Below are 26,898 nucleotides of genomic sequence, written 5' to 3'. Positions count from 1 at the left end.
TGTGCGTGTACACATGATATTCTTACTCCCCTTTAAGGCAGATGTGCTCCCAAAATGTGTGCTTCTCCACTTCATCTGAGAGATGAGGAAAGAGAATGCCAGTCATATGCAACATTTATTACATTTCTTTGGGTTACATTGTCCCTTGCACAACTCTTAGTATTAAACTCTTTATCAGCCCAGTCCCTGAGTCTTTTCTGGAGATCGTCCATAGATTTTCTGACTTGCCCTTTACAAATCAAAATGTGTTTTGTATTTTTTAATTTGGAATTTAATGTCAGGATGCTGGATCCTATATTAGATTCCACCTAACCTTCTCGCCATGGAATCACTTCTGGTGAGTTTGCAGATTTTGCTAAGTGTGTGTGTGTGTTCTCTTCCCCTCTTTTCCCTTTCTAGGAAGGTTGGGTTGGAGTCAAAACTATTATACATAAAAAGAAGTTGACAGCAACCGACTTCTACAACGGCTACCTACATTCTTGGTCACAGAACAATTCTCTTACAATGCTCAAGAACTGCCGGTTTCAAACACTCAAGGTGACCACAGCCAAAAAAGAAGCCAAAAAGTTCATCAAATGTTCAGATAATAATTGCGATACAATTTCCAGTAATGTGTGAAAAACAATAACTCTGTATAAAGAGCCAAATTGGAAGCGTCCTCAGCTTGTCCCAGAATTGATCGATGGAAAACAGTGATGGGAGAAAATGAACAATGACAAGGACAGTGCTATGCAGTTGATATTGTGCAGTGGATAACACAAAGGACTAGCAACCTGGAGAGTGTGTTTATTCTTTCTGTTCAAAGCTTCAAAGCACTCTCAGCCTTGCAAGTCTGATTTTTCAGGAGCCGTACTTTCTGCTCCTGGATCCGTCTTTTTCCAACTTAAAAATACAGTGGAGCAAGATTAACTAAGTTAAGGACACACGTGTTGTATGATTAAACAATAAATGATTTTTGTACATGTTTGTGTAGGCGTGTCTCACAAATAGTTGCAATGGCTGATATTTTAGAATGCTGACTTGTATAACATAAATGGTACCGTGTCCAAATACCTCCTTACCGCCCTTCAGAATCCAGAATCATCAAGGTGAAAATCCAAAAATCCCCGATACGTCAACTTTATTGGAGAAAAGCTAAGAAGAATTGTAATCAGTGAGGATAGACAAGAGTAAGCGCGCACAGCTGTACACAGAAGTGTTATTCAGCCCTCACCAACATCTCCTTTTGCAACTTTTTCCTACCCTATCTAATGGACTGCCCTTAGTTGCAACGGTTTTTGCAAAAGGCAGAGTTACTATTACATTGCTTTTCACTTACACCCATAGCCACTGTTGCAATGAAGCCCATCCAGTGAGAAGGGCAAACTCCTGAATGGATGGTCCTGTGCCTTCAACAACCTTTGTATATAATTAGATCTCATTTTCCACCCTTTGGTGGTGGTATGTGAGAATGACCTTGGGAGACGAGTCACTGGAACTGTCAGATAAAAGGCAGCTTAGTCCCCAGAAGGAATGGGGAGTGGCAAAAGTCTCAAAAGGGACCCTCCCTAGTATCTTGAGCCATAAAGGGGAAGGGGGAGAAACGGACTTTCAGACTTGCAAAATGGTGTGAATGTAACCTAACTATAGCAAAGTAGAATTAGTTCGTCTGGCTGGTACCTCCTTACTCTAGATTAGGAGTCTCCAAACTTGGCAACTTTTAAAGATTTTTATTTTATCTTTTAAGATTTGTGTATTGTAACCAGCCTGCCTTCAGGACCTATATATTGCACAGGTCAGAAAGAAGGTTGAGAAAATACCTACAGACCCTTCGCATCCTGGATATGAGCTGTTCCAACTCCTCCTCACATCCTTTGTGTCACCGCTATTGGGCATTGCATACCAAAACAACTAGGCACAGAGGCAGTTTGTTTTCCTCCACGCCATCCCTTTGCTGAACCTTAATTCCTAACAGAGTTGGAAGGGACCTTGGAGGTCTTCTAGTCTAACTCCCTGATCAGGGAACTCCCTGCTCAGAAAGCCTGCTGTCCCACTGCTCAGGAAATCCTATACTATTTCAGAAAATGGTTGTCCAATCTCTTCTTAAAAACTTCCAGTGTTGGAGCATTCACAACTTCTAGAGGCAAGTTGTTCCATTGATTAATCATTCTAGCTGTCAGGAAACTTCTCCTTAGTTCCAGATTGCTTTTCTCCTTGATTAGTTTCCATCCAATGTTTCTTGTCCTGCCTTCAGGTGCTTTGGAGAATAGCTTGACACCCACCCCCTTCTTTTTGGCAGCCTCTGAGATATCGGAACACGGCTATCATGCCACCCCTAGTCCTTTTCATTAAACTAGACATATCCAGTTCCAGCAACCATATGTTTTAGCCTCCAGTCTCCTAATCATCTTTGCTGCTCTTCTCTGCACTCTTTCCAGAGTCGCAATATCTTTTTTACATTGTAGTGAGCAAAACTGGATGCAGTATTCCAAGTGTGATCTTACCAAGGCATTATAAAGTGATACTAACACTTTACATGATCTTGATTTTATCCCTCTGTTAGTGCAACCTAGGATTACATTGGCTTTTTTTGGCAGCTGCAGCACACGGCTGCCTCATATTTAAATGATTGTCCACTAGGACCCCAAGACCCCTCTCATAGTTGCAAAAATTGAGCCGTGTACCATCTATACTATACCTGTGCATTTGGTTTTTCTTGTCCAAATCTAGAAAATCTTTTATCCTCATCTGTTCCACCACCTTGTCTTATTGGTATCTTTATTGTGATTATTATTACTTTGTTGTTTTGCGTGTATACAGAGCTTTGCAAAAAAAAAGGTACAGCCCCCAAGTTAAAATTTAGCAAAACGAATCTTTATCCAGCAAGCATATATTCCTTTATTTTGCGTATTCTCTCTCCCCATCCTTTCTGCTAACTTTGTATAATGTTTAATTATTTACAGAAATGCAGGCCCATAGTTATATAAATAGATTATTAATGCTTTAGCCTTTTTTTTAGAAATAGGCCAGCAATATTTTTAAACACAATATTCTAAAACTGGTGTTTCAGAACAGCAAATTTTTAATTCGGAAGGCATTTACCAATGACCTGGGCTAGGGGCCCATTTCTATTGGCAGATATGTGGCCAGGTGAAAGCACTTGCAAAGCATTTAAAAAATAGATGGAAATGTATCATCTTTAATTTTATTGCTGAATTCAAGAATTTATTTCAGGAAGTAAATCATGAATGCTGCTGTCATTCAACTAGTTAAGCCAAAAATAGCATTGTGGTTTAACATACTGTGCAAACTCAGCCAATGGTGGTTTATTTATGCAACATAAGCCCTGTTTAGCATACCGTGGATGAGAATCCAAGACCTAGAGGTGCTTTGATTCCCCAGAAATCTTGGCTTTTAATACCCCAAATGCAAAATGTCTCGATTCAATTTTACACAGCTATTATTAGCTACCAGCTGCCTATTTTTTTAAAAAAAATATAATTTAAATGCCTCCCATCTGGTACAGGTAATCCTCAACATGACCACAATCAGGGCCAGAATTTCTACTGCTAAGCAATTGAGATACACCAGATTGTGAAATACACCCGATTTTACGCCTTTTTTTGGTTGTTCATTGGAGTTCTTTGATGAATCATATGATCATTAAGAGAATATAGCTTCCCCGCTGGACTTTGCTTGTTGGAAGCCAGCTGGCAGGGTCACAAATGGTAATCACGTGATTTCACCCCACCCCATCCATATACTACAACCATTGTAAATACATGCCGGTTGCCAAGTGCCCGAATTTTGCTCGCACAACTCTGGGGATGCTGCTACAGTCGTAATTCAAGGAGTTTTGTTGATGCCATTGTAACTTTGAATGGCCTCTAACAAATGGCTTGCAAGTTGAGAACTGCTTGTATCTGGCAGGAAGGACCAACTTCCATGCTACTTGGGAATTAATACAATGGAAGTCAACACACCTGGATGGTACCAGATGGGAAAACCTACCTGATGCATTATTGGCCCTTTGAAGATGCTTCTTGCATTTCTCTGAGGACCTCTGAAGGCCAAGGAAACACCATGAAGCACATGTAAAGCATCACATAAGCAGAACCTTCCCATACCCCTCAAGGATTATCTAGGTTTTTTTCTTTCTTTCTTCTTTTACCTGCTTGACATTTTACTATATTTTCTTCAGATGTATTTCTTATTACACGTGTAAAATCCTTGAATAAAAGTATTGGGAAGGATGTGTGGTATCACATGGGGTCGTCTCTAGTTCATGAATTAATAGGAGGGGCGGGGATTTTCCCAGAGCTGCCCATTGAGGAGCAAGGGTACCAAAGCTTATTGGACTTTTTGAGGGGCTCTAGCTACAGGACTTTCACTTCGTTGTCTTACTCCAGTTCTTTCCCTGGAAGCGCTTGCTGGAAACCTGCTGGGCACGTTCCTTAGGGACTGGAACACGTCTTCTCGTGTGTCTCTTTCGTGACAATTGAATGTTAACGCTATGCCCACGTTGTTCTTCATAATTCTTGAAGAGCTATCAGATGTCCCATCAAAACATCGTCCCAGAGCTATTTCTTTGGCTGTCCGAGGATCTTGATCTGTCACGGTATAGATCCCATAGTTGTGACCAAGCGGATCGAGAGGAGCCAACATCGTATATTGGCTGGAGTCATTGTTCACCGCCACCGGGAGGTGGTTTACCAGATAGTCGTGCAACATATTGTTCACGCTCTCCCTGTAACAGCTGCCCTGGGGGATAATCTTCACCAGCGTCCGATCAACGCGTTCTTGGTCATACAACATGCCACTGCACTTGAACTCTAGGCACGCCGTTGAAAGGTTAGGGTGGCCCGTAGCACGGATGCTCCTCACGTCTCTAATGCCATACAACTGGCCGACAGTCCGTGGATGGGTGCCCCCTGTGTTGCGAGATCTCACAATCAATTCCAGGGGCCCGTTGATCCTCACTTTAATATAGCACGCCCTGAATTCCATTGGCTTGGGCCACCAAGCCAAGTAGTCTTCCGTCCAGTTCATAGGGTCATCCTCGTTAAAAGGAATGGTGTTGTAGTCATATTTGTCTCCTTCTACTCTGTAAAACCTGAAGTGAGCGGCGGAGGGGAGAGCAACTTCACACGCATGTAGCTTTTCATAAGGATATATGGGACCGTTGCTCTCGTCAGCCATGTTGGGAGTAGGCTTGGCTACGCTGATCCTGAAGGCCGTTTTCTTCACATTGGGATCCAGGTGATCTGTTCTCCTGTACTTGAGCTTGTTGAGGTATGGTTGTGGCACTCCCACGGTAAAAGGGTTAAGCTGAGGGGAGGAGGCAACTGCTTCAAGTTCTTCTCCACCAAGACTAGCCATGACGTAGGCACTGTAGGCATCTGGATTTTGGTCATCGCAGAAAGCTGGGACGCAAACGCCACTGGAGCCAGTGACAGCACTATCAAAGCGCCCCCAAGCTCTAGGGTTGGTAGCATATCCTGGGCTTGGTTCTAAGTTGATGACAGAAACAACCACACCTGCAACCTGTTCACTGGGCATGTATCTCTCGCTTCGGTAAGCACGTACCTTGATGTAGCACCGTCTGTTTTCAGGGACGTCCAAGTTGAACAGCCTCCTTTCTCGTATCTCCATGTTGCCCACCAGAAATGTCCTCTCCTCTCGCTTTCCACGCCTGCTGTGGTCCAGCTCAAAATCCCCTTCTTCCTCCCACAAACCAGTTTGTGGATTCAGAGACCAAAGTTTCATCCCTTGCAGATGTTCCGACATTTTGATCTGAGCGGAGTCCAGGTGGACCTTCACTTGGCCCACGTTGAGCGATTCGGTGGCCATTTCGTCCGTGAAATCCATCGAAAACATGCCGTATGTCCTCAGAGGGAGCATGTCCCCTTCGGCATCTACAAAATTCAAGTCAGACTGTGCCATGGTTGCACCGGAGACATTTCTGGGGTCAAGGAAAGTCACACTGGCTTTCACTTTCCCTGCGTAGAGTTCACCATTCAGTCGGTAAAATGTATTGGGTGGGATTTCAAGTTCAGCTATCGGATCTTCTCCCTCCATTTCTCCCAAGGAAATCCTGTTGGTCTCCGTGGATTCCAGTGTGATCGGTGGCTTTTTCCTTAACATCCTGACCTCATGGAACACGGCCCCACCATTTCTGTTGAATGGCAACACTTTGGTGGTGTTTACAAACTTCTGCAGGCGATCCACAAAGGTGAGAACCAGTCTTTCGGTGTCTGGGGGCACTTGCACAGAAAAAGTGCCCTTGTAGCCCGTCATGCTGATCCTGTTGTTTCCCATATAGATGTGACCAAACCTCATGGGTTCTCCCGTATCAGATGCCACAGCTCTTCCTCGCACAGTGACTTTGACCTCAGTGCACTTCTGGCAGGCGCACTCCCTGGCGACCTTGATGGGAAGTGTGTAGCCGGCACATGTTATATCCCATGTTTCCATCTTGGAGACCCCACAGCAGTAAGTTATGGTGTCCTTGCACCAGAATCCTTCCCGTAACGTTCCGGAGCATGTAGTAGGTGAACATCTACCAACGTCGTAGTAGAAAGAATTGGTTGAGTTCTGAAAGCAATCGTGGGGCAGTCGGATAAGATAACTCTCGGGCCTAGAGTCACAGGGTGCTTGGTTCTTTCCTGTTAAAATCAATTCCATAGGTTACTTATCAAGTTGTGGCTGTCTCACTGGTAAGAGTAGTCTTAAGGGACAACACTTAAAGGATGGGGATAGGCTGCCTTTTGATTGGTGGTAGGTTACTTTTTACAAAGATCACAATAAGGGGCAGAGGGAACCTGCAAATAGACAATTTCAATACATTGAGGGGACACTGGGACTTGTTCTAGATAAGCGAAAAGGGAATCTTGGGTTTTTCTAGACTTTTTTTCTAGAAGGAAAAAATGGGGTATCTTGGGTTTCTCTAGACGTTTTTCCTACGTAGAGAAAAGGGCGTGTGGATTTCTCTCTATATTTTTCTAGATGGAGAAAAAGGACACCTTGGATTTTGCTAGACTTTTTTTCTGGATGGAGAAATGGGGGCCTTGGATTTTCTAGACTTTTTCTAGATAAGGAAAGGGCATCTTGGGGGGGGTTTCCTAGACTTTTTCTGGATAGAGAAATATAGGGAAATGGGCTTCGTGTTTTTCTACCTTTTTTCTAGATGGAGAAAATGACATCTTGAATTTTTACCCCATTAAAAACAATGCTACACCCAGGTGGACGAGTGGAGCAACAGTTTCTTTATAATCCTGCCTCAAAAGAGCAAAAATCCTTCCATCCACCTTGATTTAGCCCTGGTTTGAGTTGTAAGGAAAAAATCCTCACAAAAGTAGAAAACACAGGTAGCCTTCAAATGATGACCACAGTTGAGCCCAACCTTTCTGCTGCTAAGCATGACAGTTGTTAAGTGAATTTTGCCCGATCTTAACGACCTTTCTTGCGCCACCGTTGTTAAGTGAATCACTGCAGCGGTTAAATTAGTGACACGGTTGTTAAGTGAGCCTGGCTTCCCCATTGACTTGGCTTGTAAGAGCTCCAAGACACTGCAGCAGTCATAAATATGAGCCAGCTGCCAACAGCCTGAATTTTGATCACATGACGATGGGGGATGCTGCATTGGAAGTGTGAAAAACAATCATAAAATGGTCTGTAAAGGAAAATTTGTAACTCGAGGACTACCTGTATGCATTTTGTATGTTATGCATATCACCTCATGTTCTGTTCATACTATATCTTAGCAAGAACTTTACTCCTATGGAATTCTAATCCTGTCTAAGGCATGGAAGTGAGCTGAGTGGCCTTGGGTTGATTACTTCCAGCCCAAGAAGAAGCCAAAGGCAAATAAGATGCCTTTTTCTCTTTGTAGGAAAAAAATAAATCCAGGGTGCCCTTTTATCTAGAACAAGTCCCAGGGTCCCCTCAATGAATCAAGTTGCCCATTGGCAGGTGCCCTTCTGCTCCGTATTGCGATCTTTGTAAAAAGTTACCTACCACCAATGCCAAGGCAGCCCTTCCCTGCCCTTTGAGCCAGGGCTCTCCAACCTTGGCAACTTTAAGCCTGCTTAGAAACCTGCGTGGTTTCTGTTTTGTGTCTCTCGTTCAAAGACTGTAACAGAATAACGGAGTTGGAAGGGACCTTGGAGGTCTTCTAGCCCAACCTTCTAGTCAGGCGGAAACTCCTGGACCATTTCAGATGTCTCTGGAGATTCTCAGTCCATCCAGGTCATGGTTGCCCCAAAGGTGCTTTTTCAAGAGGCAACTGGACTTTCTGGTTTTTCTCTGAAGATGTTTCACTTCTCATCCAAGGAGCTTCTTCAGCTCTGACTTCCATTCCCCAGTCAGAGCTGAAGAAGCTTCTTGGATGAAAAGCGAAACGTCTTCAAAGAAAAACCAGAAAGTCCAGTTGCCTCTTGAAAAAGCACCTTTGGGACATACCATTTCAGACAAATGGTTATCTAATCTCTCCTGAAAGACTTCCAGTGTTGGAGCATTTACAATTTCTGGAGGCAAGCAGTTCCGCTGATTAACTGTTCTAACCGTCAGGAAATTTCTCCTTAGTTCTAGGTGGCTTCTCTCTTTGATTAGTTTTCCATATATTGTTTCTTCTCTTGTCTTCTGGTGCTTTGGAAAATAGCTTGATCCCCTTTTCTTTATGGCAGCCGTAATAATAATACCTACCACCATCGCCACCTATCCCAGACCTGAGTATTTTACAGACCCCCACCCCCACCCCAAGGCCACATCTGGCCCTTTGACTCTTTTTGTCCAGACTGTGTGGATTGCTTTTATTTTCCCTTCCCCCCTCCCAATTTATGCATTTATGTGCACGCCTGTCTAAATACCTTCACAGCTCTATTGGTTTGGCCCTCCACAACAGTGCCAGTTTCTCATTAGGCCACTCGGGGGGAATTAATTGCCCATCCCCGACCTATCCTATATCTTGGTCCATCTCAGGTCTTCCCCAAAACAGCTCACCTGTGAGAGAAAGGGTTGCACTTTTTGACTTGACCGAACCTGCTTCATTGCTGGTCTTGCAAAAATACCGTCCGGCTTGGTTCATTTTCAAATTCTTCAAAATCAAGTTGCTTTTATATTTATAGAGGGCAGGATCCAGCAGCGTATCGTTGTGGAACCTAGAATAAAGATCAGAGTGGCAACTCAGAAACACAACTAGCTGGTGTCTAAGTGTCTACAGCAGGAGTTTTTCAGGACACCCCCCCAACCAATTATTCTGATCTTAGAAAAAATGGCTGTGAAAAACAGTTGTCTCACCAGGTGAGTTGAGCTACAAAGTTAACTTAAGGCAAACCTGGTCAGCCTCACAAGGCTGCCCTTAACTGTAGCTACCAAGGAAGCAGGGCTAGTAGATTGGCGGTTGTCTCCATTTATTTGTTTCGTTTAGTTTGTCAAGCGTGTATGAGAAAACAAGTATGAACATTACATATCAACACATAAGTATAAACAGGTATAAGTATATACATAATAAATGAGTACAAATCAATGGGAACAGTAGGACAAGGATGGTAGGCACGCTGGTGCGCTTATGCACGCCCCTTACAGACCTCTTAGGAATGGAGTGAGGTCCATGGAAGACAGTTTGAGGTTAAAGTTTTGGGGGTTTGTTTAAGGATATAACAAGAGAGTCAGGTAGTGAGTTCCAGGCATTGACCTCTCTGTTGCTGAAGTCATATTTTCTGCAATTGACTTTGGAGCTGTTTCCTTCGAGTTTATAACTATTGTTTTTCGTGTGTGTTATTGTGATTGAAACTGAAGTAGTCATCCTCCGGTCTCTGCAACAAGGCATTGCAACAATATTGTAAATGCACATTTCTTCCAGATGTTGCTATCTAATGAAGTTATCAAAGAGGGACTTCCACAAAGAAGAAATCAACACATTTTCCAAAGCCAGAAGGCAACACAAGAAGCAATGGGTGGAAACTCACTAAAGAGAGATCCAACCTGGAACTAAGGAGAAATTTCCTGACAGTGTGAACCATCAATCTGTGGAATGATTTGCCTTCAGGGGTTGTGTGTGCTCCATCACTGGAAGCTTTTATGAAAAACTGAACAGCCATTGGTCTGAGATGGTATAGGGTCTCCTGCTTAAGCAGGGGGTTAGAAGACCTCCAAGGTAGAAGAAGGGAGGAGGAGGGGGAGGAGGAGGAGGAGGAGGAAATCCAGTAGAGATTGACATTCCATCTGGAAACTAGTCTAGACTTGAAATACAACCCAGATGCATTTCCTGCTACCCTCGACCAGTATGGGCTTCAGATCCCAGCATGAGAATGCTGGGAAAGTACCCTGGTTGATGTTCCTCACATGAAGATGTTGCTATGGTAGCTTTTCAAAATCTGGCATGTGTCACTTAACCACCTCGTGTCAGGCTTCCGGAGAAACCCAACTCCAATTAAAAACCCAAAAGGAAATTCTTCTAGTTCTAATTGCGGTTGTAAATCAAGGATTATCTTTAATTTTGGAAGCAATCAGCCTAGGTTTTCCTACCGTAACCAAATTTTAGTGTCTTACCACAAGTATTTGTCAGGTGGTGGATTTCCAGTGGCATGACAACAGAACGACATACTCTGACCTTCTCTTCTGGCTTTGTTTTCTGGATGCATCGTCATGTAGGGTTTTTCTGAAAGAGGGGAAAAAAAGCGTTTGAACCCCCATAAATTGGAAAGGGCAGTTTCGCTGCCCTCCATGTCTCATTCTGACTCATCCAGAAGAGCCTGTCGGACGGACAAGGGTGCCCTCAACCCCCTTACAAGAAAGATGGCCTGCAGTGCCTAGAATTCCCTGCCCCGATGGGATCATTGCTGAGTATTTGGGAGAGTCGAAGTCCACACCAAATCGGCATGGAATCCAGGCTGGGGAAGGTTGATCCGAAGGAAAGCAAATATCCCGTGTCCCGGGATAATGATGCGAGATCCAATTTGGGTCGGTCGCTGGAACTAGAGATCTCATCCTGGAGCTCATCATTGTGGAATTTCTCTCTGCTGCAGGGGTGTCAAAGCTCGATTTCATCAAGGGCCGCATCAAGGTTGTGTTTGACCTTGGGGGAGAGGGGCACCGCCAGCTTGACGTCACTCATGTCGGGGGCGCCAGAGAAAACGGGCTCCCGAGCTCCATTTCCAGCTGTGACAACCTCTCGCAACCCTCTGCCAGCATAAAGGGAGCTCAGGAGGGCCCCACGCAACCCCTCATGTGCTCCGTTTTCACTGGGAGAGACTCTGCAGGCCAGTCCTTCGCTGTTTCCAGGGTGGCCCTGTAGGCCGTATCCAGACCCCGGGCCTTGAGTTTGACACCCCTGCTCTGTGCTTTGGGCTGTTTTGCGAGTCGTGTTCATGTGGGGCCTTCCTATTGGCTGATTGGGCTGTTGATGGCTGGCAATTGGCTGTCGTTGTGCTGCCCAAGCCCTAAGTACTTGATAGGCGGGTGTTAAATCAACACTCCTGTTAAAGTTGACTTGATTCAATTGGCAGCGGAATCTTGCTTCATAAAAAGGAGGCAAACATACCTAAGAATCCTTCCTCCTCTTATTTGCCCCACAACAGCATCAATCCTGTGAGAACGGGTTGGGGCTGAAAGAGATCTTTGACAAATATGCTCTCTGCTATTAAAGTATAAAATAATTGAGTTGGAAGGGACCTGGGAGGTCTTCTAGTCCAGCCTCGTATTCAAGCAGAAGACCCTAGGACAACCAATGGCTGTCCAGTCTCTTTTTGAAAACCTCCAGTGATGAGCACCCACAACCCCTGGAGGAAAGCTGATTAATTGTTCTCGCTGTCAGTAAATTTCTCCTTAGTTCTAGGCTGGATCTCCCTTTCATAATCTTCCACCCGTTACTATTTTTCCTGTCCTCAGGTGTTTATAGCGGAACTGCAGGACTTGTGAAATCTATTCTGCCGCTGAATTGGAGCCCCATGATTCCTTACCTGCTCTTTTCAAGTAGATATGGACAGCCGAATAATTTTCAGCACTCTCTGACAAAGTGATCACAGCAGTGGCGTACTTGGATTTTTTAATTTGCAGGGTGGTTTTTCCATCGGGGCACACGCCAGGAACCTCAAATGTCCCACTGTGGCCTGACTCTGTTAAGAACTTGGATGGCTTTGCTTGCAGATAGAGGCGGGCTCCAGTGGCCGGGGCGCCATCTTGGAGAGCAATGGTGCCATGGAGTAAATGTTCTTGGCAGAAACATGCGCTGCAGTCGGCATTCACCCAACCCCTGGAGCACGTCATGTTGCAAACTGAAAGGAGTAAGAAAAGCATGAGTTACTCCAGATGATAATGATGATCATGATGGTTGTCTCTTTCTCTCTTAAAATCAGCCAGATGAGGAGGAAGAGGGAACAAACCAGTCATTTTCCACCCATGGATCTCCTGGATGAGCGTTTTTTAAGCCTCACAAAAATGCCGAAAAGATCTCAAGAACGCGGGAAGCATAACCAGCACTGAGTTGCCTTCAGAAAGATCCAGAGAGCCACAAGTTCTCCATCATCTCCAGATGAATTGTTTCTCAACCTCATCCACTTTGAGATGTGTGGACTTCAACTCCCAGAATTGAGGCTGGAGGATTCTGGGAGTTGAAGTCCACCCATCTTAAAATGGCTGAGTTTGAGAAACACTGGTTTAGCTAATTTAACCGAAGCAAGAGATACCCCTAATGAACCATGCAGCAAAGAAACAGAGGAAGAACTTTTGTTCAAAAGCTTGACATTACTGCTTTTGGGAAAATATCAAATACATTTCCAAGGCCGTGTCTACTGTGGTGCCCATCTGAATCGCCCAAAAGCAATGAAGACATCATGCCCTCCCATGACAGAAGATTATTATTAAATTAGGCTGCAGTTTAGGAATTCAAAAAAGTCCCTGGCTTTTCTCCTCTTAGGCATCCCGTTTATGATCACCCAGGAGAGGAGAAAAGGATGAGGTGACTCCTAATCATAACTGTAGATTGTAGGACAGTGGTGGCGAACCTTTTTGACATTTGAGTGTCAAGATGGGAGCGCACGCATCTGGAAACCAAAAGAGCAGCTTCCGGGTATGTGAAAGCAGAAGTGCCGGAAACCAGAAGCTTAGCTTCCCAATGCGCGCATGAACACGGGCCACCTAGTCTTCCAGTTTCTAACGCACGTGCACATGCAAAGACCAGCTGGCTGGTGTGCATGCATGTATCAGACCCCGGAAGAGCAACGGGTGATGGCTGGCATGCCCAGAAAGATGGCTTTTCATGCCACTTCTGGCATGTGTGGCATAGGTTTGCCATCACGGTTCTAGGGCCATCCAGATGACCGCAAGGTGGCAACAAGCTGTAATCTTTTGTACCTCTTTGCTGCCATCTTGTGTTTGCAGCTAGATTTGCTCGTTCTACACGGATCTTTCAGCAAGGGCTGATAAACACTCATGGTACAAGCACAGCTGGGGCAATCTCTTTTCCGCTGGGTCTCCAAGATGTTGCCTTCCTCTTTTTCTGCAGCCCCTGAGCAAGGCAGGCGTAAGTCCTCTTTCACTCGCGTAGTCAAAGCTGCTCTCCCCTTTTTCCTACAGCAGGCCTCCTCCCCCTTTCGATGCCCTGGTTCCAGGCATATTGCTAAACTTAGTTTCACAGCAGTGCTGGGCTGCTGCCTGGTTGGGGCTACTTCGGGCAAACTAGTAGTTCAAAAGATCAGCTGGCCCCACCCACCCTCCCCCGCACTATCCGGTAATTGCGCTGTTGTGGTTCACCGGCAGCCTGTGCAGATGGCAGTGGAATCAGACTGGGGAAGAACGGGGACCAGTCCAGGAGTCTGGAGAGGACTCGGACGAGGGTCCTGCATCCGATGGAGGGATGGGGCCAGGGCCATCTGAGAGTGGTGTGCTGACTCCAGAGCCTTCGGAGTCTGGCAACAGTGAGGCAGAGGATCCAGGGGAGCCTGTTCCCAGTGTGCATGTGCGCAGAGCTGCTAGAAGACAAGAGCAGTCGAGACAAAAGGGGCAACTCAGGAGTAAGGCTGGGAGGTGATTGCCCCTCCCCTAAGGTATAAAGGAGGTGCAAAGGTAGATAAACCTTTGCAGGAAGCAACACTCTGTTCAGATTAAACCGTGGACTTTGGATTTTGGTTGGGGTTTTTTTTTCCAGTTCATTTGACACTCCAGTTGTTGGCAGCAATTCAAAGGAGAGAAAGGTGGGTGCTTATCTCGAGGGACTGTTTGGGACTCATTACGGGCTGGGAATGAACATAATTCCCAGCGTTGAAATAAAACGAGTTATTTGGACTAAGCATGTGCTTAATTATGGTCTCAGGAAGCCTTGGTCAGAACACTCCCCCCTCGCTGTTCTACTTACCGTTGCTGACTTGGAAGGTAAGCAGCTAAAGCTTCTAAATGCTCCATTTTCAGTGTTGTGCGCAAGTGCCTTAGGCGTGAAACACACACTCACCGAGCTGGTTGCAGCCCACCACTGTTTCACAGTCATCAAGTTCTTAGAAAATACCTTTGCAAGGGGGTCCCAGACAAACTCTCTCTTCCTTGCGGATGTCCTTGCAGCGCGGATCCATGAAGGTATCTGCAAGGCATGTCTTTCTCCGAGTCTGCACCCCGGCTTGGCCACATTTTCCAGAACAGGAGCTCCATGTGGACCATGATGACCAGACCAATTTGGAATTGCCAGCCAAGGACCCTGGGGGGAGAGACACAGCCGGCAGCCATCTTAGGAAGTTGAGCTAGATGAGCCCAAGGAGACTCGAAAAGAAAGGCTTAGAAGTATACGACCTTCTCTCCTTGTGGAGTGAAGCATCTGGGGGTGGCTTGAGAAGCAGCTTCACTGCTCCACCACAATGACAGCAAAGGGTATAATGAAGAGCTGATTCACTCCAGTCAGGATTCCAAAATTGCTTGTCCCAGGTAGCTGCAATCTATAGTGGGAACTCTTTCAGTGGGACACTGACATTTACATCTATTGGTTTTGTCTATGTGCCCTTCCCAGAGAGGAGAGGAGAGGACAGAGAATAGACTAATGAAGAATAGAGTAGAATTGGAATTGGAATTTAGAGTAGAATAAATAGAATAGAATAGAATAGAATAGAATAGAATAGAATAGAATAGAATAGAATAGAATAGAATAGAACAGAATAGAATAGAATAGAATAGAAAATATGGAATGGAATAGTATTCTCTATACGAAGAACGGAACAGAATAGAACAGAACAGAATAGAATAGAAAGAAAAGAAAATATGGAATAGAATAGAATACTTATGGCCATTGCAGTTTTCCGGGGTCACGTGATCCCCTTTTGTGACCTGATGAGCAAAGTCTATGGGGAAGCCAGATTCACTTAACAACCAGGTGACTAACTTATCAACTTCAGCAATTCCCTTAACAACGGTGGCAAGAAGGGCGTAAAATGGGGCAAAACTCACTTCACCGATGTCTCATTCTGCAATGGAAACGTTGGGCTCAATTTGTGGTCGTTAAGATGATTATTTGCACCTTGAAAAAATTAAAGGCAGCTCTTACCTGGCGGACAGAGAAAACGCACTGCATAATTGAAGCACGTTTGTCCTGGGGGCTGCTCCTTATTCAGGCACCAGAATCCTTCGTGGACACTGGAGTGGACCACCTGGCCCGAACTGGTGGCGGGGACCCAGTCAGTGGTCCGGGCTTCAATCTGGATGGGACTCGGACACACCCTGCTCCGGTAATAGAAGCGAATGGCATCTAAGCGCTCATAATCACCGTTCCCTCCGGGGTGATCAATGTTGAACCAGCTGGTCCATGTTTCTTGGTCTGAAGAAGAAAGAGAGGAAGACGTACTGCAAATTGTAAGGCTGTGGAAAGGGGAATTGTCATAAGATAAAACTTTTGTCAGCTTTGGAAGCCATATTGAGACCAGATGCTCCCACACTCCACATTTGAGCCTGGGAAAGTGGGACGGGGGAATGTCTTGGAGTGTGTGTAGTTAGACATAATAGCATTCTTTTTCTAATTCAAGGTCATGTTGTTCTGCGTATAAGTGAGGGGAAGTCTCAAGTTGGGACAGATGGTGATTGGGGCATGTGATGTGATAATGGGTGCAGGGGATGGATTTGTAGTTTTTACTTATTGCAAGGAAGCCCAGAACTTTCAGATTCGCCAGATGTGCCAGTTTACTATCCAATTAAAACAGAACTTTAGAGAAGATGGTCTGTCTCGGAGTTATTGGTTGGAGTGGAGGTTTTCTGGAACGCTGATACCTTTATTGTCACTGTAGATATATGCACAGTATACCCATACAATGAAATTCACATAACACCCAGAGACCAGGCCCAACACGCACACACACACACACACACACACACACATGACAATCCCCAGACACCCTCCCACCCGCCAAAATCCCCTGCCCCCTACAAGCATCCACACAACAGATCAAGTAATACTGTCCAACAGCTCTCTGATAGTGGCCCTTAAGTTCATTGTAAGGGCAATTATAGCTCTTGCATAAAAAATGTTCAGAAAACTTGTGGTCTGAGTTTTAATTGTTCTGTATCTTCTGCCAGAAGGCAACAGTACACAAAGATTACGAGCAAGATGGGAAGAGTCTCTGAGAAAGTTGTGCGACTTCCTCAAATAGCGAGATGCGAAGATGTCATCCTAGGCTGGTAGCTGGAGCCCAATGATATTCTGGGCAGTTTTAATGATTCCCTTAGAGCTTTTTTGTCCACTACAGAGCTGCTCCCATACCGTGCAAGAATGCCATATGTCAGGATACTCTCAATGGTGCTGCAGTAGTAGAACAGAAGTAGATGCTGAGATAGATTTATCTTCCTGATGTCAACTCATAAAACAGTTTGTATTCACATTTTATAGTTGACACCAGAAAGAGGGGGAGGAGTTTCAAAGAGCAGGCAACAGTGTGGAATCGAAAGTACATTCCATTCATATTTTCTTCAAAGACTGATTAGATGGCTGAAGCTTCTGCCGTGAAAAAAAATCTAATTGGAGAGCATGATTGATGACTCTTGGCTATGGACATTTTTCATTGGATGATACACTCAGAGGGTTGTGGGGGGAAGCAGGATCAAGGGTGACAGTGAATTACATGTCTCGGAGTTCGCTACACCCAGGTTAGTGCCGGAAGCGTAGAATGTTAACTTCAAATAAATCGTCTTTAGTTTGGGGAATGTGGCTCAAGGCTCATGATTTAATTGGAGTAACTGCCGGAATCCAGCCTCTTCTTGCGCCTTCTTCATAAGCATGTTAGCATTCATAGTCCATGAATGGTCATCCTTACCGTTATAGGAAGAAAAAGCCAGTTCCAAGCTGGGAATAAAAGGGAGGCTTGCTTTTTGCCAAGTCAAACATTTTATTGAGTTGTAAAATAAAATAAGATACAACATACACAGGTAAATAGGAATGCAGTGGGGCGGGGGAAGGGTGGGAGGAAAGAGAAATGAGGAAGGGTTGGGAAAAAGAAACATTGACTTCCAACTCTCTGTTGCAATAAAATAAGGCATTAGCATCAAATCACAACATTTTGCTTTTTCATAATAACATGAACAAACCATTTCTATAAGGATCTATCAATCTAATTGGTAAAACCCAAAATCAAAGTTCCAATATTTTCCACTTTAAGCACAAAGTTCAGAAATGGTCTCCATGTGGAAACGAAGTACTTATATTCTTGTCTTTAACCCAAATAGCCAATTTTGCCATTTCAGCCAACTCCCATCAGCTTCTGCAGCCATTCATCCATGGTACGAATCAAAGTGACCTTCCACTTTTGTGCATATAATAATGATCCTGCTGTCAGCATATATAGTATCCATTTATAGCATATATAAGTTCCATTTTTTTCTCCAAGTCTTTTTCCATTAGATCCAAAAGGAAAGTTTCATCTTTTTCTATACTATTTTCAGAATTTTCTATATTAAAATATGAATCATGTTTCAAAATATCCTCATTTTCAGAATTTTCTGTATTAAAATATGAATCATGTTTTTTTTTCTTTATCACATATCCACCACAAAGGATAGAATAGAATAGAATAGAATAGAATAGAATAACAAGAGCTGGAAGGGACCTTGGAGGTCTTCTAGTCCAACCCCCTGCTTAAGCAGGGGACCCTATAGCAAATGACTGTCCAGTTTCTTCTTAAAAAGTTCCCGTGATGGCCCACAACTTCTGAAGGCAAACTGTTCCACTGATTAATTGTTCTGTCAGGAAATTTCTCCTCAGTTTGTAGGTTGCTTCTCTCTTTGATTAGCTTCCATCCGTTGCTTCTAAAGTCCCTTCTTTATTTTTACGCTTCCAACATTCATTTGACACGCCTTTATACATCTTAGATAGCTTATCTGGTATTAAATATACCAGTGATACATCATCTTATAAAAAATCCTGTTAAATTATGCAGGTCCAGTTCCAAGCCAGGAATAAAAAGGCTACTTAAGAAAGGTCATAGTTGTTGCAAAGGTGTTTTTTCAGGGGGTAACTGGAATTCCTTTGTTTTTTCTTTGAAGACGTTTTGCTTCCTCATCCAAGAAGCTTCTTCGGCTCTGACAGGATAGTGGGGAATGGAAGGATTTATATCCCTTGCAGACAGCTGGTCATTTGCATCCTTTTAGAGGGTCCTTGAAACACTTGGAGGTTTTTCTGTGTCCTCAGGGTCACCTGAGTAGTGCAAATGGTTCTTATAGTCTGCAATCCCCACCCCCTCTGGAAATCCATTCCTACTCCCACCCCATTCATCCCAAATTGCATAGCTAAAAGTCTGTAGAGGTTCTCAGCCATCCAGGTCATGGTTGTCCCAAAGGGTTTTTTTTCAGGAGGCAATGGGACTTTTCTTTGTTTTTTCTTTGAAGATGTTTCACTTCTCATCCAAGAAGCTTCTTCAGCTCTGACTGGGTGGTGAGGAATGGAAGGATTTGCAAAATTTCTGGAAATCTGTTCATACTCCCGCACCATTCTAAGGGAGATATACTTCCATTCTCCACTATGGATGGAGTCAGGAGAAACTTATCTTCTGTCCGTTTTGCAGTTAGGATAGCCTGTATATTTCACTCAGGATGGGGATTAAGGTTGCACAGAGCTTCCAAAGATATCTATTATTTTAAACACTTTGTGTTTGCCGGAATTAATCTAACATTAATCTTCAGCATAAATTGCTTGGTAAAATTGAGATTCCCTTTTGGGATTTACAATGTCAGGAAATGTCTGGTTTATAAACTGAACAGAGATGTTGACAACTACTGTAGACTTGGTTTTAGCTTTTAGCAAAAGGAAACAATATGTTTCTTGGGGTGTTAGCCAGAATGAATTAAGCTTTAGCCAGGATTAATCTGTTTTCCATTATCAGAGTGCATAGAGGCAGACAGACAGGATCTTTCATAAACTAAGCCATCTTAATTTGTTTAAAACATAATAGCAAGTATATGGCATCTTAATTTTCTTAAAACAGAACTGCACGAAGTGGAAAATGACTTACTGTCTGAATTGTGTTTGGTCAAAAGGCTGTAGGGTTTTTGTCCATTGGCAATCCAGCTCACTGATTGTTTTAAAATCCGTTCACCTTAGGGAGGGGAAAAACAGAAACAAAAAATATATGCTGTAAAATGAAAAAAGAATAGGCTGTTTTTAAAATCTGGCTTTCCCCCAAAATTCTGTGGCCAAGAAATGAGGGTGTGTCCAATGCGTAGGCTGAAAGAGATTTATCTTTCAGGACCAGCTCCTTGCCAAAATTGTGGTCACAAGCCACGGTCATCCCCATCTTCAAAAAGGGAGACCCCAGCCTAGTTGAAAATTACAGACCAATCTCCTTATGCTGCGTCACCTGTAAAGTCATGGAATCAATTATCAACCAATCCATCATCCTCCACTTAGAGACAAACAACCTACTCTCTAATAAATAATTTGGTTTCAGAAAAAAACTATCCTGTAATCTGCAACTCTTACACTGCAAAAACATATGGATTACACAACTCGATCAGGGCAAAGCAATAGACGCAATCTACATAGACTTCTGTAAAGCCTTTGATTCGGTGGTACACGACAAACTACTCCTAAAACTAAAATCTTATGGTATCTCTGGACTCCTGCATAACTGGATAGAAGCATTCCTGTCAAACTACAACAAATGGTCAAACTTGGGAGCGTCCTATCAAATTCTGTACCTGTCAACAGTGGTGTCCCCCAAGGCAGTGTTCTAGGACCAACTTTCTTCATACTCTACGTAAGTGACCTCTGTGATCATATCAAGAGCAACTGCGTTCTCTTCGCTGATGATGTAAAGCTATTCAATACCACAGACAATACTGCTACCCTTCAAAAAGACCTTGACTATGTATCAGAATGGTCAAACAAATGGCAACTTCAAATCTCAACAAATAAATGCTCTGTCCTACATATTGGCAAAAAAAAATATCAGAAAATAAAATGGAGTGGCTGGAGTGTTCTTTTGCCATAACCCTATGGGATGAAGATCACCATCTTTCTACACTATTGAGGCAAAGATTGGACGTTAGATGAATCTCAACATAAATGTGAGTTGTACTTTGAGGATGCCTAATAAATCCAATACATTAACTTTTGCATGGAAGCCTTTGTAGTGTTTAACTGCTGTCCCACAGGAGTTTGGGGACATGAAAGTGAAAAGGTGGCTACCTTCATCCCATGGCGTTATGGCAAAAGAACGCTCCAGCATGATGCTGGGGTCCATGTAAAAATGCCCCAAAACTCCCTCAGCCCAACCAGAGGTCAAGTCAGCGACCAATCGGGATTACAGATGTGACCACGTGACATGAACTACATCTCCCAAGAGGCATTAACTACATTTCCCATGAAGCTCAATTCCCTTAAGGGGGCAACGAAGTTATATACTGTCTAACCAGCACAGCCGTCGTAACTTTGCAGGTCACCAAATGAACTTTGGTAAGTGGAGCACTACTTGTACTGTTGGTGAAAAAAGTCAGAACAAGGGCTTGATGAAGCTTGATTTCATTTGTGCCCAAATGAAAGGAACATGCATGATTCTCTAAAATTTTTTCTCTTCTGTCAGATTTTTAAAAAATCAGTTTGGTGCTGAAACTTTTTGTGGAACCGTTCGCATGTAATCCTTGGCTTAGTTCGCTTAGCGACCATCCGAAAGGACAGCAGTACTGAGAAAATTGACTTATGACTGGTCCTCGCTCTTATGACCGTTACAACCTCCTAGCGGTCACGTGATGAAAATTTCGGGTGCATTGCGACTGGCGTGTATTTCTGACAGTTGCAGCATCCCAGGGTTGTGTGTTTGCTGTTTGCGACAGCCAACTCTCAAGTAAATGTGGGACGCTAGACTTGTCCAGCGATTGTGTGAGTCACTTAAGAACGATGGGGAGGGAGTCATAAAATGGAGTACAACTCACTTAACAATCACCTCCTTTAGCTTCGGAAATTCTTGCCACAAAGAAGAGAAGGTAAAATTATTCTCCAATGCACCAGAGGGCAAGGAAAGAAATAATGGTTGGAAACTGGTCAAAGAGAGAAGCAAGCTGGAATTAAGGAGAAACTTCCTAACAGTGAGGACAATGAACCAGTGGAACAGCTGGACTCCAGAAGTTGTTGGCACTCCATGACTGGAGGCTTTGAAGAAGAGACTGGACAGCCACTTGTCTGAAATGGTATAGGTTCTCCTGCTTGAGCAGGGGGCTGGACTAGAAGACCTCCAAGGTCCCTTCCAGCTCCTATTTTATTCTATATTTCTGTTCTATATTTCTGTTCTGTTATATTTCTATTCAATTTCTATTCTATTATTTCTGTTCTATTCTATCCTCTATATTCTATTCTATTCTATATTTCTGTTCTATTTCTATTCTATTTTATTTTCTATTCTATTCTATTATTTCTGTTATATTCTATTTTCAATATTCTATTCTATTCTATGTTTCTGTTCTATTTCTATTCTATATTATATTTTTATTCTATATTTCTGTTCTATTTCTATTCTATTCTAAGTTTCTATTCTATTCTATTATTTCTATTCTGTTATATTCTATTTTCTATTTTCTATTTTATTTTCTATTCTATTCTATTCTATTCTATTCTATTCTATTCTATTCTATTCTATTCTATTCTGTTATATTCTATTCTATTCTGTTCTATTCTATTCTATTCTATTCTATTCTATTCTATGTTCCTGTTCTATTTCTGTTCTATATTATATTTTTATTCTATATTTCTGTTCTATTTCTATTCTATTCTAAGTTTCTATTCTATTCTATTATTTCTATTCTGTTATATTCTATTTTCTATATTCTGTTCTATTTTCTATTCTATTCTATTCTATTCTATTCTATTCTATTCTATTCTGTTCTATTCTATTCTATTCTATTCTATTCTATTCTATTCTATTCTATTCTATTCTGTTCCTGTTCTATTTCTATTCTATATTATATTTTTATTCTATTCTGTATTTCTCTTCTATTTCTCTTCTATTCCATTTCCACTTCCATTTCTATTCCTGTTCTATCCCTGAGTAGCAACACCAGGCCATGTAATGTCACCCCATGTTAGCTGCTTTCTATCACAGCGAATAACAGACTCAGCAACAGTACAGTAGCAGGGGAAGGTTTTATGACAGATATTATGAAAGAGAAACTCAAGGACATTAGCGGACCTCGCCCGAGCGCGAGACAAACGCTGAAGAAAAAGAAGAAGAAGAAGATTATGAAAGAGAAACGAAAGAGATAAAACCTAAAGGGTGCAGCGAAGAGGTTAAGATCACCCTAACCCTAAACCTGCTTGTTCTCTCCAAGAATGGTTGCTGGATTTGAAACACTGGTCAACCATTTGACCTGGATGGTATAAGCTCTCTTGCCTTGACCAGTGGGTTGGACTGGAAGATCTCTGAGGTCCTCCCAGCCCTCTTATTCTATGTTCTACAACAACAACAACAACAACAACAACAACAACAACAATAATAAACCTAGCTAAAACATATAGTAAGTTAGTTTAAAAATGCCTTGGAAAAGAAACTGTTTCTCAGTCTATTAGTCTTCATTTTAAGACACCTATAACGCCTCCCTGATGGTAACAGATCAAAATATGAATGTCCAGGATGAGAACAGTCTGTGGAGATTTTTAGTGCTCTAGAGAGGAGTCTGGTCTTCGCAATCTCTTCCAGAGAAGAAAGAGAGCAACCGATGATTTTTCGCGCTGTGTTTATAATGCTCTGGAGCATCTTCTTATCCACTGCAGAGCATCCAGCGTACCACACCTGTTTCCTTATTGACAAGAACAAGTATTTATACATCTCATAAAGTGATCGCTTTGGAAGTGTCTTTGGCTCCAAGCCAGCAGGATCTGTAGGTGGGTTGAAACTCTGCAAGATAGCGGGCACAGCATCACAATAGAAGCGTCTCATGTTTTATATGTGCAGGTGGGCTTCAGTTGCAGCACCATAATAGAATCACAGAGTTGGAAGAGACCTTGAAGGTCTTCTAGTCCGACCCCCTCCTCAGGCAGGAGACCCTATACCATGTCAGACAAAAAGGCTGTCCAATCTCTCCTTAAAACCCTCCAGTGATGAAGCATCCATAACATCTAGTGGCAAGCAGTTCCACTGATTAATTGTTCTCACTGTCAGGAAATTTCTCCTTTAGTTCTAAGTTGCTTCTCTCCTTGATTAGTTTCCATCTATTACTTCTTGTAATGATCTATATATCCTGCATATATTTTGACCAATCCATGCAGTTATCCATTTAGTGATAATACTCAAATATATTATCCCAAAGGTATTTTTCAAGAGGCAACAGGATTTCCTGGTTTTTCTTTGAAGACGTTTCGCTTCTCTTGAGAGCTGCAGAAGCTTCTTGGATGAGAAGCAAAATGTCTTCAGAGAAAAACCAGAAAGTCTAGTTGCCTCTTGAAAAAGCACCTTTGGGACAACCATGACCTGGATGACCAAGAATCTCCACAGACATTCAGATATACTCATACAGCTTTCTTGGCAGCCTAAGGGAAAGGGCTTGGCATTCCTTTTTTTCCGGAAAGAACTCCGTTGAAAACTTTTTTCCATCATTGAGGCTAAAAAAAGGCATTTTATAAAACCAGAGTTCACCCTAAAACATTGACCAGAAGTTTTACAGTCCAGGCTGTTTATCTCATTTACTCCAAATAGATAGGAGGATTTTTGCTCCAGTAGCTCAGATGTGAGTTAGAGGCTCTTCTGAGAGTGTGGATTTTGGAAGCACTGGGCAGGAACAGATCCAGGTGAAAATTCCACAGCCATAAACAAAACACTTGGATTAATCTTTATGGGAAAATGTCATGCCTCTGGCATCTAAGACACAAAGTCACAGTCACAAAGAAGTAACTCCACTGATCAGTTTCAAGCTCTCTCTTTTCCTAAACCCTGCAAATGTTTGAGAAGATACCTTGTTTCCCCCAAAATATGACCTACCTTGAAAGTAAGTCCTAGCTTGATTTTTACATGCGTGCCCAATATAAGCCCAATTCCCCAAAATAAGCCCTAATTAAGATTCCACCCATCCAGAGTGGATGGGTAAAAATTAAGTTAGGGTGGGGATGGAATGGAGCTGCCCTACTACTTACCTTTGAACAGTTGTAGCCTCGCACACCTGACACCTGCCTTGCTGGCCCATTTCTTCTGCAGCCAGCAAGGCTGGTAAGGTTTTCCTGAAGGCCTCTGGAGCTGATAACAAAGTTCTGGGTGGATCCTGCGGAGGCCATCAGGAAAGACTTGCTGGCCACAGAAGAAGTTCCTGAAGGCCTCTGACAGCGAAAAGGAGACTGGGGGCGACGCACGCAAGTGAGGTTAGTCAGTGGATGACACCCCCGAAAATAAGACCTGGTGCCTTTTTTGGTGGCAAATAAAAAATAAAAAAATAAGATGGGGTCTTATTTTGGGGAAAACATGGTAGGTGTCAGCCAGTAATTATAATAATGATGTAATCATGACTTGTTATTAATTAAAATAATAATCAAATGAGCCCATTCAAAGCAGAAAGATAAGCAGTTTGATACAGACTGGGATAATACAGTTACGATGACCATATTTTCTTGGAAGAAATAAAGAACTTGGGAAAAAAGGAGGAAATTTGAAACAGGTTCATAAGACTAAACAAAAATTGTTTATGTTTATAACTTTGCTTTACAAAGGGCAATTCGGGAGCAAAACCTGGAAACATTTTACAAAACTCAGTATTTAAATAAAATCATCTAAAACCAAACAGCAGATGTAAATTTACTTTAAAAAGACAATTCAATTTCCCTATTTTTCATATAAATGTGAAAGACCAGGCATTAAATTGTACTATTTGTATGGCAAAAGTTCAACGACCAAAATAAAAGAGAAAAGTCCTTTTCACTAAAGAGACATAGATTATATTCAAACAACATGTTTAATTAAATTAATAAAAATATGACATGAACTCCAGATATTAAACTTGGTTAGCTTTCCTTATGGGTGGTCTTAATAACATAAAAATGAAAAGATGGAAAAAATATATTTCCAGATTATTTATATTGAAGAACACATTGAAGGACTGGGTTAATTTTATACTAATATAATATTAATAATTCACAGATTTTTTTCCCCTTTCTTTTTGGAGGCTTCATTTATCCATTGTATTCACGGTGCCATAATCTATACTAAAAGATATAGAAACATATTGGCTTTTCTTTTGGTGACTTAATATATCGTGTGAACCCAGCATTTCTGGCTTATATGTGGTTTGTTGTGAATCAGAAAATAAATTAAACGTACTGTTTGGGGAAAAAAAAGTTATATTCTCAATGTTACCAAACCATGAAAAATCAGTGCAATAGCCACTCAGGAATGTGGGTTTAAAAGTTAATCTGAAAAAATCATACCTTGGGTTTGCATGTAACGCTAGAGAACCCTATAAGAAGTTGGGCTGAACATATTCAGGGGTGGGATTCAAATTTTTTAACAACCGGTTCTGTGGGCGTGGCTTAGTTGGTGGGCATGGCTTGGTGGTCATGTGACTGGCTGAGTGTGGCCAACTCAACATCATTCACATCGAGGCACACATCTCCTCGCCTGGCCTCTCATGACTGTGGGGATGCTGCAACAGTCGTAAGTGTGAAAAATGGTCATAAGTCACTTTTTTCAGTGCCATTCTAACTTTGAATGGTCACTCCACACAAGCAAAGAACCAGCAAAGGAGGGGAAAAAAACTCCAGAGAGTTTCCTGAGGCAGGAAGTCTAGTCTTGCCAAGAATGTAATAAGGATTAATGGATTAATGGAGAGGCAGTTTCTGTAAGCAACACCAGAATGTTTCCTTCCTGCCTTCCTTACAGGATTAGGCCAGTAATGTCTTCTAACAACCGGTTCTCCAAACTGCTTAGAACGTTAACAACTGGTTCTAGCGAATAGGTGCGAACTGGTAGAATCCCACCCCTGAACATATTGTAGGAAATTCTCTTGGCATATTTGTACTTGAAATATAATTCTTCCCCTTTAAACATGGCTCAGATAACAGAACAATAGAGTCAGAAGGGACCTTGGAGGTCTTCTAGCCCAACCCCCTGCTCAGGCAGGAAACCCTATAGCATTTCACTCTAATGGTTGTACTATCTCTTCTTCAGAACCTCCAACGTTAGAGCACTCACAATGCTTCTAACTATCAGGAAATTTTTCCTTCGATCTAGGTTGGTTGATTCTGTGTCACAAGGAGAAGTGCTGCATGTAGCAACCCTGCCATTTTTGAACGTCTGAGAAGGTCAGCCACGCTCACCGGAAATGCAGGCAACTGCAAGAAGGAGGAAGGAAGGCAGAAGCCGTCTCTGTAGTTCAATCATCCTTTAACTCCAGAACAGGATTCTCAGATGCTAATTTCCAAGCAGGTCAAAAATGCATTTGGATCATCACACACTCTGGTTTTAAAGCCTCCTTGGGCTTCCAAATGGAAGA

At 42.7% G+C, this 26,898-nt stretch overlaps 2 protein-coding genes across 2 annotated transcripts in view; one reads left to right on the top strand and one right to left on the bottom strand.

Annotated features, from left to right (window-relative positions):
• The window catches only part of MTFMT (mitochondrial methionyl-tRNA formyltransferase), a 10,174-nt gene extending 9,212 nt beyond the window's left edge, over positions 1 to 962 (top strand). Inside the window, exon 9 of the mRNA XM_026709382.2 lies at positions 400 to 962. Within this exon, the coding sequence (XP_026565167.2) occupies positions 400 to 618 (219 nt within the window). The 3' untranslated portion in view covers positions 619 to 962. The remainder of the gene's footprint in view (positions 1 to 399) is intronic.
• CILP (cartilage intermediate layer protein) lies at positions 103 to 26,898 on the bottom strand. The gene is made up of 8 exons (XM_026709283.2): positions 26,723 to 26,898; positions 19,449 to 19,532; positions 15,503 to 15,772; positions 14,480 to 14,665; positions 11,940 to 12,254; positions 10,531 to 10,639; positions 8,980 to 9,137; positions 103 to 6,644 (listed from the first exon to the last, which is right to left on the bottom strand). The coding sequence occupies exons 1-8, from the start codon at positions 26,784 to 26,786 to the stop codon at positions 4,330 to 4,332; spliced, it is 3,501 nt and encodes a 1,166-aa protein (XP_026565068.2). The 5' UTR covers positions 26,787 to 26,898; the 3' UTR covers positions 103 to 4,329.

Source organism: Pseudonaja textilis, chromosome 13 (assembly GCF_049901715.1).
Source record: "Pseudonaja textilis isolate UNSWEBS1 chromosome 13, rPseTex1.2, whole genome shotgun sequence".
Taxonomy (NCBI): Eukaryota; Metazoa; Chordata; class Lepidosauria; order Squamata; family Elapidae; genus Pseudonaja; species Pseudonaja textilis.
This window is presented reverse-complemented; position numbering and strand designations above follow the sequence as displayed.